The sequence below is a fragment of the Athene cunicularia genome, assembly GCF_003259725.1.
Source record: "Athene cunicularia isolate RWA chromosome 2 unlocalized genomic scaffold, athCun1 chr2_part1, whole genome shotgun sequence".
Classification (NCBI taxonomy): domain Eukaryota; kingdom Metazoa; phylum Chordata; class Aves; order Strigiformes; family Strigidae; genus Athene; species Athene cunicularia.
The window spans coordinates 153,347,587-153,366,137 of record NW_020799095.1 but is presented as its reverse complement, the minus strand read 5'-3'; the positions used below and the strand labels follow the sequence as shown (position 1 = coordinate 153,366,137).

The window sequence follows — 18,551 nt, the reverse complement described above, 5'->3', positions numbered from 1 at the left end:
GGCGCTGCGGGGCTCCTCGGGGCGGCCGCTGGCGCTTTGCCGCCCTCGGCCGCGCGCTCTCCCGGTACCGGCGGTGCCTGGCGCGGGCTCTACCAGCTCCGGCGCTTAGGAAAGCGGTTTCACTGCACCGGGATACGCACGCGGTGCTTTTCCGGGGCTTGTTTGCTGGTCTCAGAAATTCACTTGTTTAAAAAGATCTAGCTGGTTGCTAGGGCTTTTTTTTTAAAAAAAAAAAAGTATTGAGTAGAGACTTTTCTCCCCAAAAGTCTTGTAGCCTGAGGTTAAAATGTGAGCTTGCTGGTCACGTTTCCTGACGAAGCGGGTGAGGTGCCCGGTGGGTGGTGGTTATTTTTATATTTCCTATTGGCTTCCTTTATGCATTCGTGAAAGGATCCCAACAGTATTGATTTTTATAAGAGTTCTTTGTGCTTTCGGGATCATTCTTCAGAGCTTTACTGAATGGACTGCTAATGTTGTAGGAGAGCAGAACGCCACTCTTGTTTCAGAGGCTTGTTTGTTTTCTTTGTGAGTTAGCCTTAAATAGAAGAAATTAAACTACTTCCCTCGGGCGCTATTCAGCCTTCCTTGGACCAGTCCTTTTATTTTTGGCTCACTATGGAATTGTGTAAAATGGAAATACAAAACCTCTTGGGTGTCAAGTCTCCAGGGAAAGTGGCCTGCAGTATAATAGTGAATGCTGGGGAGCTACAAGAGGCGTGCCCAGGCTCCTGAGCGTGATATTTGGAGGGAGCACGTGTAGTACTGGGTTGGATAGGCCATTGCTGTGACACAGCAGGATCTTAATGTTTTTGTGTTTTCTTTTTTTTTTTTTTCATCCCACTCATCATTGTTTTCATAGGAAATACTGGATTCCTCTCATGAATAGGTCTAATAGTTAAGCTGCTATGTTTTTCTTTAGGGCTCTGCCTTTGAACCCTGAAGGAGTTGTCTTTATTCCTTTTTTGGATTCACAAATATTAGTGTTCCTAATCCGGAGAAAATATGAATAACTCTCACTTTGTTTCCCCTCTCATCTTTGCTTAATTAGGACTTCATTAGGTTAGGAGGCTTGGCAGGTTAATGCTGGGAATGAATGTTCAGGTCTTGAGCATGTGATGCTAAATATAATATCAAAGATCAAAACCAAAGGAATGTTACCTTCTCTGTGATGTGTGAGAACATCAGATTCTGGTTGTTGTCACAACCAAGGTAGTGTCTGCACTTTGCTTCACAGCACACTGCTTCAGCCACTTTGATTGCTGCCACTGTATAGAACCCCAGACTGGTTTGGGTTGGGAGGGAGTTCAAAGCCCATCCAGTGCCACCCCCTGCCCTGGGCAGGGCCACCTTCCACCAGCCCAGGTTGCCCAAAGCCCCGTCCAACCTGGCCTTGAGCCCTGCCAGGGAGGGGGCAGCCACAGCTTCTCTGGGCAGCCTGTGCCAGGGCCTCACCCCCCTCACAGGGGAGAATTTCTGCCTTAGATCTGATCTAAATCTCCCCTCTGCCAGTTTAGACCCGCTACCCTTCACCCTATCCTTCCCTGATGATCAAGAGTCCCTCCCCCCTTTCCTGCAGCCCCTTTCAGCCCTGGGGGGCTGCTCTAAGGTCTCCCTGGAGCCTTCTCTTCTCCAGCTGAACCCCCCAACTCTCCCAGCCTGTCCTTACGGGGGGGGGCTCCAGCCCCTGAGCACTTTCGTGGCTTCTCTGGCCCCGCTGGAGCAGGTCTGTGTCCTTCTGCTGTTGGTGCCCCAGAGCTGGACCCAGCCCGCAGGGGGGTCTCCCAGAGCGGAGCAGAGGGGGAGAATCCCCCCCTCGCCCTGTGCCCACCCTGCTCTGGGTGCAGCCCAGCACACGGGGCCTTTCTGGGCTGCCAGCGCCCCTTGGTGGCTCACAGGCCGTTTTCCACCCCCCAGCCCCCCAAGTCCTTCTCCTGGGGGCTGCTCTCCATCCCTTCCTCGCCCAGCCTGGGTTTGTGCTGGGGATTGCCCCAGCCTGTGGGCAGGACCTTGCCCTTGGCCTCGCTGAACTCCCTGAGGTTGGCCCGTCCCCCCTCCCCAGCCTGCCCAGGTCCCTCTGGCTGGATCCTTCCCTCAGCGTGTTCCCCACACACAGCTCGGTGTCGGGGGGAATGTGCTGAGGGGGCTCCATCCCACTGTCCGTGTCCCCAGCAGAGGTGTTCAACTGGTCCCAGCCCTGACCCCTGAGGACGCCGCTCGTCGCTGCTCTGCCCTGGGACGTGGGGCCGATGACCCCAAGTCTCTGAGTGTGACCGTTGAGCCAATTCCTCCTCCACCAAGTGTTCCATCCATCAACTCCCTCTCTCTCCAGTTTAGAGACAAGGATGCCATGTGGGGCAGGGCCAGATGCAAGTCTGGGGAGATGACCTCAGTTGCTCTGCCCTCACCCACCAGCCCTGTAACCCCCTCATAGGTGGCCACCAAATCAGTCAGCAGGGTTTGCTCTTGGTGAAGCCGCGTTGGTGTAATTTGGCATATGCATATATTAAAATGACAACGTGTACATTTCAAAACTCTCAGCTGACTTTGTAATAACCAGCCGCTGCACGTTTCTGCCCCGTGGCAGTGAGATGATGTGGTGGGTCAGCAGGAAACTGTCGGAGTTGTGGGTCTGTTACAGTAAATTATCAGGGCCTTGGAGCATAAACACAGTAGTAAAGACCTTGCTTCACAGTTTCTATTTATCTATGTACATTAGCTATTATAAAGAAATTTAGTCAACACTATAAAATATTTTATTGCTGTTGTACAGATCTGGCATTCAGATTGAGTGCTGAGTTGAGGGGAGTGCAGTAAAGTTAAGGAGTTTGGGTTTTGTTTAATCATCTTCCAACACCAGGCATTTAGGCTTAAACCTGTTCACTTACACTGTCAGTTTAAAACGGACACTCACATTCAGAGATTTAAAGGTTACAGGTTAAGCGCTGCATGGAGTCCAGGCAGGTCTTGATGAACCTGGGATGATTCTTGGAGCTGGGAGCAAGAGTCATGGGGCACAGGAACCAGAAATTCCATTTCCCGGCTGGCTGGCTGTATCAGCAGGAGCAAGGAGGTAGCGATGGCCTGTAGCTGAGACCAGAAATGGCCAGCAGCAGTCCTGCGGGCGAAGGAACATGCAGGTACTGTGAGGGATACAGGAGGGGAGGAGCAAGGTGCGTGTTTTGAATGTGCTGATGTTACTCAGCAGAGTTTGGCTACAGAAGAACTCAGAATAGCCGATGTGAACTGTGTCTCTGTTGGTACATCTGTTACTTCCAGCATGTTTTGACAAGAGGCAGGAGATACCAGGAGCAAAGAAAATTTAAAGGATTAGTTAGACAAAAGGTTGTGTTAGAATCTAAGCCTTGTGATGGGACAAAGTGGCTTGTTTTTATTTCCCTTGCTCCCAGACTAGGTGGTATCCCAGCAGGGATAGCAAATGGCATAGTGTAAGGACAGCCTGCAGGAATGAGCATTCCAGCTTGAGTGGGTATTGCATGCTTTTACCCAGCGTGGGCTTTTGTAGTATGACTGGAAGAGACTCGTTTCAAACTTCAGGACTGTGAAATACCTTAAATAGAGCACTCAGCCTTGCCAGCTTCACACAATGAGTTAAAACACTTTTTTCAAGTTGGATCTTTCATAATCTGTGTGTTCTTTATATGTGTTTAGTTCTCATCTTGCTGCAGATAAGGTGAATCTGACCATCCAGTACCATGTGTTAATTCATCAGCATTTTTGCCACTACGTGTTTTCCCTTGCTGTGCTCAAAAACCTGACGCATGGGCTTAGTGTTAATGGTCCTTAAAGCAAAGACCCAATTCAAATGTCCCCACAAGCACCTTTGCATGATCCCTGGCTTTTTCTAGTCCACCATGAGTGCCTTTGTTTTAAACCTCCTTTCCATGCTGGGAAGAAATTGGCTCCTCTGTGATGTGACCAGGAAATTGGTCTAAAGCAAGTGCAGTGCTTCTGCAGTCTTACTGGAACAGCTGCAACATTTACTTTGTTTTGGGACAATTTAAATCATGAAGCCTGGCCAGAAAAGCTTCAGAATTAAGAACAAAGTGACCTCAATTATTGGGAGTTCAATTTTGGAATTTGGTACACTTAGATTTTGCTTTCAGCTAGGGTTCTGAAAGTAGATTTGCAGTACAGACTCTGCTGTTGTACCAGAAACAGTTCAATGGGAAAAATAGTTAGAAAGCAGAGAGCTTTTATTTGTTAAAGGGAGTGCATCTTGTGATTAGACTGAGTTGGGTCTTACGAATATAACTCAGAAGTTCGAAAATGTTTGCTGCTTTTCAAGTGTGGCATAGGCTTATCAGATGTCATGAATCTACTTCACATGGCGCCTGTTACGAAACATTTATTGAACACACATGCAGTTTGGTTAGGGCAAGATGGGAGCCATCACTTCTTTACCTAGGGCCTCTTCTTTTTCTAGTCCTCCTGCTACTGAGAAGTGTTCCTGTTTCTCATTTGAGGTACTTTAACTAGTGTGCTGGTGATTACAACAGCAGGTCTGTGGTGCTGTGTTTTGTTACCCAGCACATTGGTGCTGTGGCATGCGGTGCTGCTGTCCGGGTTAGCTCTGCTGCCCAGAGCTCTTCGCCCACCTGCCCTCGCCCCTTGCTGCTGCGCAGGCCATGCCCCTTGCTCCCGTGCAGGCACGTCCCGGGGGCTGATCTCGCAGGGCTTGTCACAGGTTCTCCCTCCCTGGCCGTGGTCTGTGTGTGTGCCCGGTCAGCCTGAGCAGTGTGTGTGCCTGTGGCTGAAGGTGTGCAGTGCCCGGCCCCCCGGCCTTCTGTAAAACCTGGGCGACCTGGGGTGTGTGGGACGTGGCCTCCGGTGGTTTGGCTTTCTTCGGGGGAAGGTGGGGGAAGAGGGACAAGTTTCTGAGCGGTGTGGTGGTGCTGGCTCCCTCCTGGACCCGCAGCCACCTCCTGGGAGATCCGCGGGCTGTGCCGCTTCCCAGTGGTACCTGGTGCTTTTTCCCAGCACAGTCCTTAGGTGGCACTTGCACCGTGACCACCATGATAAAATTTACCTTTTGGGGACACACACAAATTCAGTAATTCCAAGGGGTCTTTTTCTTTGTTTTGTTTCATTTCATGGGGTAATTTTTTGTTTTTAATTTACAGCCACTTGCTCGGGACTGCCCAGTTGGCAGTGGGAGGACAGAGGGAGTTAGGGAAAGGGCTGAAGGGCTTCACAGCTTCCAACCAAATAAGTATTTTATCTGATTCTCATCAGTAACTGTGGGAATCAGTTAAAATGGCATTGTACTTCTAGGACAAACCTAGCAGACGTTTAATGTAGTTGCTGAGGGAAGCGTAGAAAATGACTGTCAGTTATTTTTTTTAATATATGTGACCTGTTGTCCTTTAATGATGGTTACAGCCACTGGACAGGAAGGTGTTCTTACACAGTAAACGTCCCAGATTGTGGCTGCATTTGACATAAACAAGTTGATCTAGACAGCAAGTGTTATGAACCAAAATTAAGTTCACCTAACTGTTTTGTGCGGTTCTGGAGCGCTGACATAACTGCAGGATTCTCTTTAAACTCATTTAGGAAAACTGATTTGCCTGCTGAATGTGTTTGTGTTTTAATGAGGCAAAGGTGAACTTGCTGTGAATATGCCTTACCAGGCCAGTGGGTTTTTAAACAGAGCGGAGCAGTAATTTGGGGGGGAGGTGGTGTCTGTGGAGTGCTGTGGGCTCAGCTTGGCACTGGGCAGCTGGAGCTTTCCCTCGGAGGACGAGGGTCCTCTGCCACAGGCGACTGCTTGGCCTGAGCCTCTGCAAGGGCTTGGTCTGGCCCAGGTGTGGGGTGTAGCATTTATCCCCCTTGGATTTCATTAGCTTTTTATTGGCAGGAAAACTGCTTTTTTGCCTGTGACATAAGCTCTGTTGGGAATCTCGACTTTAGTCATGATTCACATTGTCAAAAGTCATTCTGGAGCCTGACACTACCAAATACGAGCAAGAGAGCAATCTTCTGCTACGAGCAGGTGCTGGGGGAACTTGTGGTTTAGAGGAACCCAGTGTGGACGTGGAAATTACATAAAAGTGCTCTCACTGCACTTGCTCTGTTGTCTGTAGCTGCATTAAGTGGAGAAGGGTTGGCTGGGGGGTTTGTCAGTAACTAGGTGAGATGGTGGTCAGGGAAAGTGCTGATCCCTTTTGGGCAGGAGGAATAGGTTTCATTGTGTCTTACCTGCCTGTTTGTAATCAAAAGGAAGAGGAAGATGTGCATATTGATTTATTTAGAGCTGTTGTAGCTGGTCAGGAACTCTTTGAGAGTTAAAAATTGAGATGCAGGTGACTTCTGGGTTCTGCAACAGATAACGCAGAGCATGCTGCTTGTAAAGCCAACACCTAGAAGATTGTTTTGTTTCTCGGTGCTGACCCAACGGGGTGGAGTTCTATCAAATGCCATGAGGGTGCATCACAAGGGGTTGGTTCAGGGGTACACAGATCACTTGTGTGCACGTATTTAAGACTTTTCATGTTTTCACATGTTGGATTTGCACAGTTTGGTGCTCAGGAAGAACTGTGGTGTGCTACTGGACAGCAGCAGCGAAGTTTGTCATGGTATCTCCTTGTTCACTTAAATAGAAGAGATGTTACTGGCATGTGAACAGTTTGGTCATGAGATGCTAGAAAAATGGCACGTTTTGAAAGGTTTTAATCCCTGCCCATTCTCTACAGAACACCTCTGGTAGGATGGTGAAAGAAACTTGGACGTGCCCCATGCTGTCGATGTTGGCAGTACATTAGCTGCACATGCCAGCAGTAACAGAAGAAATAACTCACTAGAGCTGCTGTTCCCATTTGAAAAAAAAAAAGTGTTCTCTGTAGGGGGTGGAAAAGAGTAGTGCTGAAGAAAATCAGGAATACTAAAAGGTTGTGCATGTGATGAAAGGCTTGCCAAGTTACAGAGTTTACAGCTGAATCCACAAAGATTTAGATAGTAAATAGGGGCAGAACACTTAAATCTGTTTCTATACACAAAGAAGGACCTTTTCTGAAAAATAATCTGTTGTGCAAGTAGAAACATTGCCATTGACCAAGCACTCAGGTGATGCTTCTCCCAGCTTGCTGCTGGGTGGGGTGTTGTGTATGAAAATGCCCTAATGAATGCAAGTTCCCGAGCACTGATGGGGTGCAGAGCAAGGACTAGACTGAGTATACTGGCGAGGTACTTCATCAGTCCTTTCCCCACCTCTGTCTTATGTAATCTTCGTGTTGTTTGCTTGTTATGGTTCCTAAAATAAACAAGATTCTGTGTTTTTCTTTCTCTTGTGTGTGTTTATACTTCAGAGAAATTCTCAGCCATGTAATAAATTCCCAACGAATGTGCCTGAACTCTTGGAGTTCAAACCACCTTAAAGGGCCAAGCAACGCTCAGAAGCAATGCTCATAGCAACAGGTATACAGTTTCTATTTATTTCTCTTTTAAAAGAAGCTCCTATTCTCCTGCTTCTGTTGTCAACTTCTCTCCCGTTTCTCTTGTTCCCTCCTGCCTGTTACGGTGTGTTTAAACAAGGCCATTTCAAGGTGGCCAGCCTTGGTGGAAAGCACCAACTGCTTTTCAGTGGGGCCTGTTACATTACAGCCTGGCAGACTCAAATTAATTGTGCTGAGCCTTCTCCTGGTAGTGCTGGGAAAGAGAGAAGCAACTGTCTTGGTTCTGTGTGAATGGGGATAGAGATTGGGGTTATTTTACACAATCTGTTGCTGCTCAAACAGCCTGGAGTAACAGAGCGGGGTAGTCTGCCTTGAAGAAACTTGGTGTTAAAGGGTACACGATGATAAATTGTTGTTAGAGCTGTGCTGTTGATCAGCAAAGCCAGGCACCTTTGGTTTCTATCCAGAGGAGCGTGTGGTGGCAGAGCGCCTGGAACCAGCAGCGCCTGGGTCTGGCTGCTCGGATCCTCGTCACTTCTGGATCACTTGGGTTTGAGTGTACCCTCCAGGCCGGAGATGGGATGTTACCAATCAGTGTTCGGAAGCTATGCCATTTAATGAGCTCAGATGTCTAAATCACATTAAATGTAGATATGCAATAGTTTTTATTTTGAAGAATCCTAACGGGTCATAGTTGATGGAGTAGGTTTTTTTAATTGTGGTAGCCCTTCCACGATGTTTTTCTTCTCCCAAGTCTCCTAGCTCTTAAATTGCAATAATGCAATTTTCAAAAGCTGAGAGCAAATGGAAACAGCAATAGAAAAAGGTGTGGGCTTTTAAAATTGTCTGCAGAAAACTAAGGCAGTCTCTGGGTTTGGCTGCACAGTGGCATGTACATAAGGTGTAAACAAATGGGAAGGGGAGCCAGGACACCTGGGTGAAAAACGTTTTTTAGCCAGTTGGTTAAGAACAAGAATGACTTTTTTAAATTATTTTTTTGAATGTTCCACGATCAGAATGAATCTCGGAGATGATGTAGCCTTCCTGTAGCAAGCAGATCACCGTTACTACATCGTGTAAAATGCGTGTGGATGTGGCTTAGCGGGGGCCTTGGCAGCGCTGGGTTAACGCTTGGGCTCGATGATATTAACGGTCTTTTCCAGCCTAAACGATTCTGTGATTCTCTGTCGCTGCCACTTGTTTTCTGTTCACCCATGGGCTGTGCAGTGGTATCTTTTGATCAGTAGTGTGCACCCAAGTTTCCAGATTTGCAGCCGTGAAACAGTTCAGCCACCTCTGCGTCTGCTTCTTTTGTGGCACTTGTGTTCCCCCAGTCCCTGTGTGTTACTCGGTGTAGCTGTGAGCTTTGGTCCAAAGGGACCAGTGAAGTCGCTGCCACTCGAGAACACGGAGTTCAGCTGTCTGCAGAGTGTGTTCTTCTCTCAGGGGGGTTTATTCTACAGCTGCTCTGTGTGCATTGGTCCTAGGAAATGCTCACAAACCCCTGATGGTGAACTTGAGGCTGAATGCACAAAACCAGAAGTCTCAATTGTTGCTGTAAAATAGAGTAAGACTAATCTGGGCAATACTCTCTGAACACCAGCGAGCTCATCCTGCAGCTTGCTTGGCTTCCCAGGCAGATGCGCTCCACTCCTCGCCCCCGAGCTGCCTGGAGCAGAGGGAGCCTTGTGACCTGGGCAGGCCTCGGCAGACTGAGACAGGCCGGCTAGGCTGGGAGAAACTTCGCAGTTGGTAAAGGGAATGCTTACAATCTTGTTTTCTGCTATTAATTTGTGTTCTTCCCATGATAATTTTTATACTGAAACCAGTAGCACTCATAGACACGAGTCTGTTTAGCCTAATGTGCGTCTCCTACCAAAGAGGTTAGGGTGCTTGTCCATTCTGGTATTTTCAATGGCTGCTGGTGAGCTCTGAGTTGGGAGAAGGAATTAGTTCTGCTGTGATGGACGATACAGGCACAACTTACATGAACAAAGGTCCATGTCCCGCTGCTTTAAGCCGGTGAGGTTGGGAGATGGACGGTTCCAACAGCGGGACCAGCGTGCTGTGGTCACGCTCTTGCTCCTTCCCCTGTTGTGTGTGTTCGGCAGGAAAATAGAGTTTGTCTGTGGGGTAGGACTCGGTCAGAGCAGTCCTGCCCCGCACTCTCCCAGGGAATGGACACCCTTCACCTCATGGGGAAAGTCTCTAGTCAATGGTCACTGTCACTTAGTTAAACCAACTGCCAGAGGATCTCGAGATAGAGCGACTGGGCACCGTGATGGCAAACGCTGTGTTTAATCCGTCAGGACACATGGAGGAACACATGGGGGGAATAGACTGACCAGGTGTGTGCTCTCAGGGGCTGTTCACAGCCTTCTCTGCAGGCACTGCACAAGGGCCTGTGACCTTGTACCCCGTGAGGAAAATCAAGATGTTTTACTAAGAAGCTAAGCAACATTTAGCATCAATCCAGTCAGGGGAAGCAGGTTCAGAGCCCCTCTGTGGGGGCTCCCGGTGCAGAGCTCCGCAGGGTCGCAGGCTTGCGTCCAGCACGTGGGCAACGAGCAAACGGGCCAGCAGGTGCCGCGGGGGCTGGCAGCCGGCCTGGGCGCTCCTGAAGGGCCTTGGCCTCCGAGGACAGAACTCACTGTGGGGGAGGCAGAGCCCCGGGAGGCCCCGAGTTTCAGGACCCTCGTGCTCTGCCTCCTGCTCCTTTTTAGCGGGAGCGCTTGAGGATTGTCCTTGGGGCTGTGCCAAGGTGCCTGCCGAGGAGCTGCTGCTTCTCTCCCCTCTGCTGCTGTTTACTTCTTGAACTTGGTAATTTTTGTTACTTCCATGGTAATTCTTAAAATCTAAATTATTACCCTAAATTGAGAATACCAAGTGACTGCTTGAGCTTCATTTATACTTAAGTGGAGTCTGTCATTTGCTGCAGAAAGAATTCATATGGTTACAGTATCTTGACTCTTTCACAGTTTTCCTCCCCGTTACAAACAGAACATTCTCCATACCAATGCATAGAAAAAATACAAAAGTACCGTAAACGAAAAATTGGACTGTGAGGGAAGGTGTGATCCCGGAGGTCCGTGGTCTGCGGGGCCTTAGGTAGCAGACGGGGCAGCGCCAGGCGGTCGCCGAGTGCAGTCCAGGGTTCAGCTCCGTCCGGCGGAGTTTGCTGCGGGCGCGGGCTCCACGCCGCCTCGTGCTGAGGCAGAGAGGGTGCAGCCAAACGTGCAGCTTGTGTGCAGCCATGATGCAGGATCTTTTGCTTCTGAAAGACGTGTTTTTCTCTCTGAGGCTTCAGATCCAGGCAAAAAATAGCTGTTTGCTGCTCTGCATTTTGGCATTATGTTCATCAGATCTTGGTGTGCCTGCAGGATTATGTTTTTTTCTGGAGAAGGAGGTCAGTGGTCTTTCAGAGACATTTGTGCCCACAGGAAACGTCGATTGCCAGTACCAGGAGTGCCAGGAGCAAGTGATTGTTCTGAATGAATGGGAACCAAATTAGCAGGAACACTCGCTGTTCCTCCTGCTAAAATGCCAATTACTTTGATACTCTATCTTCTCCAAGTGACGGCTTTGCTCCTGTGCTGGGAGAGCTGGTTTTGTTTTGCCATCTGAATGGGTCTGTTCTTTTTTTCCTGTACTGTGCTTGGTACAGAGTGCTTAGGTATACAATTATTTATTTGTTTTAAAACGGGAGAACTGAGACATCTGTTAACAGGTTTTTGATGTTGAACTCTATTTTGACTGGAAATCGTGTGATGCCAAAGAGTAATACTGTGGGGACAGGGGTTGGGGGATGCTTTCCAGAAAGCCGTGAGCTGATGAATCACTTTAACCAAACCCAGGTTGAACAGTGTAGCTTAGAGAAACCTGCTGTTACCTAACATGGTAGGAATAACTGACCAGTTGCTTCCCAGGAATGGACTGGGGTGTAGAACATGAGCGTGAGGCAGAGAAGTCAGTAGACTACCTAAAACACGAAGAGGGCTGACATTTGTTAGCTGCACATATATCCCAAATCATGAGAAGTCAGTTCAGTGGCCCAGAAGCTTCTTTCTAGACCTGGTGTTGGGTTTGGGAACCCCCACGGGCAGGCAATGTGCCTCTCATACCAAGTACGACAATAGTGGTTCTTTGTTACTCGGTACCTGGAACAGTATGTGAGATCAGGAAAAGTTTCAGAGAAGATTTTAAAATAGAACCTGAGAAATCAAGGGTGGCAGACTAGTATAGGAAGAGGTGGGAAGCAAAAATAGATGGGTATCTGCGACAGAGTTTTAACTGTTGAGAGGTAGGATGGAGATGATGTGAGCGAGGATAGGGATTATTTCATTTTCTTTTCACTGAAATCTGGTGGTTGGGGAACTCAAATATCCAGCGTGTTAATCAGTTTGTACAGCTGCTGGGATATCGGTCCCCTAGGGAGTGGCCAGAACATTAACAGGGTTTCGCAAATTGCTAATAGGTTTGGGAAGAGTTTTTAGCCAACTGTGACATTCTGACATTAAGTGCTTTGGGTTTCTGGGAATGAAGAAATTGGTCACTTTTATGAGAACATTTTTTTTCACGAGTATTTTCTATTTTCTCAGGGAACAGAGTCCATTAAGATGGAAAATGGACAAAGCACGGCAGCTAAGCTGGGGCTTCCTCCCCTCACACCAGAACAGCAGGAAGCTCTCCAGAAAGTGAGTAAACTTGATGTGAATTTGCTTTTCAGTGCTCTTGTTTGTTTGGGGTTCTTTTGTTTGGGCTTGTTGTTTTGTTTTTTTTTTTAAATGAGCGTTACTGATATTATAAAAGGGAACTCGCCTACCAAGAATATGTCTGGGGTAACGGCCATGCTGTGTGTGGGTTCACACTTGCAAATTTGTGCCCAAGAATTATTTGTTTTGGTTTAGAGTTTGTAGATGCTTTTGGGGGAGCATGATGTGGAATTTGCTGTTGGGGTGGGGAGTGTGTTCTTAATTTTAAACAAAAAATGCAAATAATGAGCAAATAACATTTTAAGATTACATTATAATCCTAAAACAATATGCAACTGCCACAAAGTTACTGCGAGGAGCAGCCTGTACTCCACAAGGAATAGGTTTCTGATACGCTCCAGCTGGTCTTTTATGCTGTCCACACAAGAACATGTCACAAAATATTTTTCCCTTATGCTCTCTCCTGTGTTGTTGTAAAGAGACCCAGTAGCAAGTATTTTCACCCCATTTCAGCCAACCTGTTTTAATCCAGCTAAAATTTCAGTCCAGCTCTGATGTCTGGTTGTTGGTCCTGTTTTATACAGCTGGTGGGGAGGTTACTGCTGACTTCTTACCCACTTTCCTGATGGGAGTGAGTGATGCCTGGCTTACTGAGAGGAGAGCAGAGTTGGGAAAAGAAGGGAAAGAAAACCAAACCAGGGAATGTGGGCACTGTGGGCTAGGTGTCTTCTGTACTCTGGTGAGGCAAGAAAAGTCTTGCTCTAGGTAGGCTTGGTGTGAATGTTCCCATAATGTTTGAAGCTGCTTGTGTGTGTGTTGTTTGGCTCACAGTGTGAAACGGCCTCGTTTCCTCTGGCTTCTCCGTAGCTGACAGATGTAAATCCCCTTGTCCGTTTCCAGGTTTCCGAAGCACACGTCTCAAATCCACGGTTTAGAGCCTACCGTTCCCTGGCACCTCCCAAACACGTACAGCCCTGGAGAGCAGGTGCCCGAGGGGTTGGCTGAATGTGTTTGTACCCTCCCCGGGATTAGGCACATCTGGGGGTGTTAGGATTCCCCTGGCAAAGAGCCTCCATGTCAGCACCGCTGGGTGTAAAGCTTGATCACATTTGTGTAAGACTGAAAGAAAAAGACAAATGAGTCTTTTGTCTGCAGGCTAGGAACCAGGGAAGGAGAGCTGGAGCATTTTAGTGAGCAAGAGCAGTGGGTCCTCCAAAGCGGCACAGGCCAGATGTGATAAGAAAAGAGAGGGGGAGTGCCTAGAGACCTGGACATGGGGATTGGGAGGCCCTTCCCTTTTTGTAGAAACCCTTTGTCCAGCTGTTCTCTGAGTGGAAAGGACTTGGAGGAGGCTATCTGTCCTGCCCTCATCCCAGCAGGTAAGGCGCTACGTGGGACCTAAGGGGCCGAGGGCGGAAGAGGGGAGATGCCGAGTGTCTAGTGCATGCTGCTTTCCTAACGCTGCGCCTGCTGCAGGCCGAGTCTGTCCAACCCTCCGCTCAAGCGTTGTGCTGTGTTCCAGGGCTCACGACGCCGAGATGCAGACCAAGATGTTAGTGAGCTGGTGGCCGCTGGCTAACGTACAAGTGCCTTAGTGCTTAGGGCCGGAGCGCCGAAAAGTTCCACTGGCAGCCAGTGGTGTGGTTCTGGGGAACTGTGGTGTGAAATCAGACATCGTTCCCTGCTCTGTGGTGTGGTCTTATGGCTACAGAGTCTGTGTTTCTTTCCAGGCAAAGAAGTATGCGATGGAGCAGAGTATCAAGAGTGTGCTGGTGAAGCAAACCATCGCCCACCAGCAACAGCAGCTCACCAACCTTCAGGTGAGAGACCCTCCTGAGATGCTCCTTCTGTGTCCTACTCTCCCCCAACAAGGTGGAGTTCTTTGGCACTTAGAACCAGAGCACAGCCCTGAGGCCTGCCTGGAGCCAGGTACACGCGCTTGTGTTTCCACAGTGAAATTGAAACATGCTGTCTTGAGCTCGCTAAAGAAACCCCCTTTACTCACCCACAAAAATTGCCCCCAAATTTCTCTCATTCAGAGAGTAAATTTTTAAAGAGTTTCTCTCCTGTTGGCTGGTCACGTGCTGCTTGAAGCGCCAGAAGCCAAAGAATTTGCTGCGGGTTCCACTTTGGACTTGGATTGCAGGTGGTGTCCAGGGTTACTGGGCACAGTGTCCCTTCCCCATCTCCTGCGGAGGGGAGGGCGCCTGTCTCTGCGGTGTTTCTGACGCTGCTGCCCCGTTTCCCGCTCCTGCACCCAGGTGCTCTCAATTCCAGGGACGTTCCCTTGGCGGTTCCTGCTGATGCTGGAATGCCGATGTACAGGGAGAGCCCTTAACTGGCACCTAAATCTCCCTTCCTTCAGAACTCTCTTGAACGCATCTCGCCGCCTCCCACCCAAAGTTAGGACACCCAAAATAGCGGCTTTGCGATGGATGTTGGATTTTTTAAGGGAGAATCGCTGTGGATGTGCCTGCCACATTGGGCGGCTTTGGCCTTTCAGGGCTGTGCATGTTTCTCAGTGTCTGATGTAGTTGAGGGGCTCCTTTTTAAATGCTGGGGGTGAATCAACGACAGTGGTTGCAGAGGTTACTATTGCCTTGAGTCCCCCCCTGGGAGAAGACCCTGCTTCCTGAGGCAGTGGCAGCAGCACAACTCCACCCTGACCTGGTGGGACTGGAATCTGCAGGGTCCCAGCGCTGGACAGTCCTTGGGACCAGGCAGTGAGGGGCAAGGAAGGAGAGGCCTCTCTCGCAGGTTCCCTGTGCCGCCGCTCTGCTTGAGTTTTTACAAACAGCCGTAGTATGCTCAGCTCCAACAGACTGAACTCTGTCTTTACTGTCTTTCAGATGGCAGCAGTGACAATGGGCTTTGGAGATCCTCTCTCACCTTTACAATCGGTCAATAGACATATTCACTTCTTCTTGGGCACTTTGTCTTAGTCAGGGCCTAGAGTGGGGACGTATGTAGTGGTAATACAATGCTCTTAATTCAACCCAGCACAACCCTCCCACATACCCACGTGTTACGGACAAGCACAGCAAGCAGAGGCAAAGTGTAAACTCCCCAGAGGAAGACCCTAGGCTGGGTGCAGTCCGCTGTGACACTGCAGTCGGGGTCCTGGAGTCAGTTGGCAAAGAAAGCTTTAGATTTCGAACAGTTCTGAACACACCTGTGAAATTATGGGAGCTGCATTTCTAGGGATGCTACAGTTCTGAGGTCCTGACCTAAAACTAACTGCCAAGGTAACTCACAAATGGGCAATTTCTTACGAAACGAACTCACAGCACCGGAGACCTGGCAGCTAAGGCGCTGGGGAGGACTGGGGCACTAGAGGGCTGCAGAACATGTTGTAGCCCAGGTGTAAGACTGCTCTTTACTGTGCATGTTTCCAGACTAGGTGAATATGGCATGTTTCAAGTCACGTGAAAGCAGGATGGAAGTAACAAAACTGCAGGACTATTCAGAGAACCTGTGCAGCCCTTTAGTGCTGGGATTTCTCATCCGGTGCCACAGAGAGCTTAACTACCTGGGATTAGCCATCCCCTTCCTTTTTCCTAGACATGTTGGGCAATGGCCACTGCAGGAAGTGTCCTGTAAGCTCCACTCTGCATGCAGAGGTTCATTTGTAAATTTGTAAATATTTTTCCATCTTGCTGGCATAAAATATTTCTGCTTGGTGTCAAATGCAACCAGAGGCTTGTGCTCCAAAATGAAAGATGCACTAAAACTAAAATCACCTCTTTCCTTTTTAACACTGCCACAGAAAGAACTGTGTCAGCAGAGGAGCCAAAATAAATTTTCTATGTAAGTTTGGAATGGAATAGAAACATTTCAATGTGAATTTGGCCTAGCTGGTTTCTGAGCCCTCATGCCCAAGAAACTTCTACCAATTCATGTAGATGCTTACTTGAGAGCATAACTCCTTCAATTTTGCTTAAAAAAAACCAACTTGGCTGGTTATTCACAGCTGGGCAACAGATGAAAAGCGTTTACTGATAACAGGAAACGTTTAATGTCTCATTAGCCCCAAGGGCAGAGCCAGTATTGGGAATCCTTTTCCTGAGAGGTTCCTCCCTCTCCTGGAGTCCGACGGCTGCTGATGGGACAGACTGGGCTCAGGAGGCTGTGCCGGCCCCTTCGGCCAGGGTACGGTGCAGTGCAGTTAGGGTACCCTGTCCTCAGCAAATACTCATCCCAGAGCCCCTCAGGAACGTAGGAAACGCAGCCAGAGTCTGTCCAGCCCTTCTGCCTGTTGACAAGATCCGCCGGTGCTCCCATGAAGGGAGTGCAGCCTGAATTTCCTGTTGCCGCAGTTTAGGGCGAGATTAAAGCTTCCTGTCCATCCTCCAAGCATTGCAGCACAAGGTTTCCATCTCACGTCAGCAAGATGAGCACAGCTTCCTGGTGTTATATTAAAATCGAAGCTAGTGGTGATGTTATTGCATCATCTCCTTTGTTTAGAGGAGTCCTCCAAGATGATGTTTTGGCTTGCTTAAAATAACCTTCATAAGCACTTAACAGCAAGGTTACATCTGCAACTATCAGCTGCTGCCTTTATGAAGGTTGCAGGTACTTTAAACTCCATTTTATAGGTGTAGAAAGAGAGCTAGTGGCCAGCAAAGTCTGCGTAGGGTAGCTCGTGAAAGCCACGAGCTGTCCAGTCAGGAGTGTGTGACGCCGCCATGCGCTTAGTCCGCAGGTGTACGTTGCCCCACTCCCCTGAGGTGATGCCACCCAGTCCTTCAGTGACCCATTTATGGCTGTAGCCATCACGCTCCACCTCAGTTCTGCCTTTTGTAGGGCCCCGTTTCTAATTTGTTGCTGACGTAACAGGGTCCTCCTGACGCCACCCCAGCTATTCTGTAGGATCTCTGCAGCAGGGTAAGAGGTGGACTTTGTCCTGTAAAGGTTGCTGCCGTGGGAGAGGACAAATGCCCTTTCTCTTGCACCTGTTGCACTGATAACTGAAAAGAAGAGAATGTCCTCTTACATCTAGAGACCCTTCAGAAGGTGCAAAATCCCTCGGCCTGGTGCCCGCCTGCGGTGTCTCGTCAAGAAGCACTCCTAGTAACATTAAACTTTTCTCCCAGTCTGTGGCACCATGGGTGAGGGGCGCTTTGCTCAGACACTTGGGGTTAGGATGGTGATGGCTCTGAACTCGTAACAGACACACTGCACAGGCTCAGGGGCTTCTGATCACTGCCTTTCCTGCACCAAAGTTGGGAATGTGTTGGAGAACCTGGGAGACAACACAGCAGCTGTCCTGCCTGTACACGTGCCATAGTCGTCCTAGTCACAGCATTGCAGAGTAAACTGAGAAACAGCTTATTTTTCACTGTGTGCAATATTTAAACCCAGTCAAGAGGCAAGCTTAATGTCACTTCAGGAGCAGCAGCATGGGGTGAGAACCATTCCTGTTTACAGTGTCCCTGCTGTATTAATAATAGGAGTTGAAACCTTACAGTTTGTTCCCTCCTATGGTCACTGTCGATCATGTCCGGGTGCTGTGAGGGAGGAGGATTCCTTCAGGTACAGTTTGTGTCCGTGCTTCTGTGACCGTCACAGACAAACGCTGGCCCCTCCGTTTCGCCACTCGAGTAGCAGCATCCCCAGACACGTTGGAGCTCGCCCTGGAAGCAGGCCTCTTGAAAAGGCCTCGATTAAAGACCCTTAAACAGGGGTGCCGGGGAAGAGGGGGTTGTTCAGAGCTCCCAGCTCTGGTGCCGAGCACCCCGGGGCTGGGAGGGGAGAGCAGCATCAAGCTTCATGCTGCGTGTGCCTGCTCTGCCGCAGTCCGTAGCCCTTCTGCCTAACCTCAATTCCATCCGTCCCACGCAGAACAGGAATGAAATCTCCAACGCACTGTAATTCAGTCTTGCTGATCATAGGGAGCTGCCTCTGCAGGGACCTGATTTCTGCCTTGGTCCCAAGACGTGCTGCTAGGATGTGCTGGCCAAACCCCTGCTATTTTTTTTTTGTAGGCAGCATTTTCCTAGAAAAACAGTCATTAGTAGCAGCAATTCTAGAATTGCAATAAGCGTGAAAGCTAATTGAAGGATATACTGCTTTTTTGGATACCTGCTGTAAGAAATTTCTGGATTTGTCTTGCAAACAGGTTTTCAGGCATACTTAGGAGAAAATAGCACAGAGACCTTCTCTGCACCGAAACTGATAAGGGGGCTGCACCACTATCTGAGCCAGTAACGACAGGCAGTGATAAGTACTAGCACCACACACTTAACAAAGAAGTTTCTTTTAACCATTTGATTTTTTTTTTTTTTTGCTTTGCTTTTGAACTGTGCGGTGGAAGTGGTGCCTAGTACTGGATCTCGTCCTGCCTGGGGCGGGTGGGGGGAGGAGGAGGAGGTGTGTGATGCTTGAGGGGGTGGGGAGGAGGTGCCCAATTCCAGCTCCTTTGCTGCCT

The 18,551-nt window shown here is 48.9% G+C and overlaps 1 protein-coding gene across 3 annotated transcripts in view; it reads left to right on the top strand.

The window, feature by feature from the left end:
- PUF60 (poly(U) binding splicing factor 60) overlaps positions 1-18,551 on the top strand; it is a 32,839-nt gene that overhangs the window by 3,234 nt on the left and 11,054 nt on the right. The window contains exons 1-4 of one of the 3 annotated variants that reach the window (XM_026842776.1): positions 7,336-7,434; positions 12,011-12,106; positions 13,855-13,944; positions 14,974-15,024. In XM_026842776.1, coding sequence (XP_026698577.1) covers positions 12,029-12,106; positions 13,855-13,944; positions 14,974-15,024 — 219 coding nt within the window. In that variant the 5' untranslated portion in view covers positions 7,336-7,434; positions 12,011-12,028. Of the gene's footprint in view, positions 1-7,335; positions 7,435-12,010; positions 12,107-13,854; positions 13,945-14,973; positions 15,025-18,551 lie in introns of those variants that run through there. The other 2 variants (XM_026842775.1, XM_026842777.1) reach the window with 2 other exon arrangements.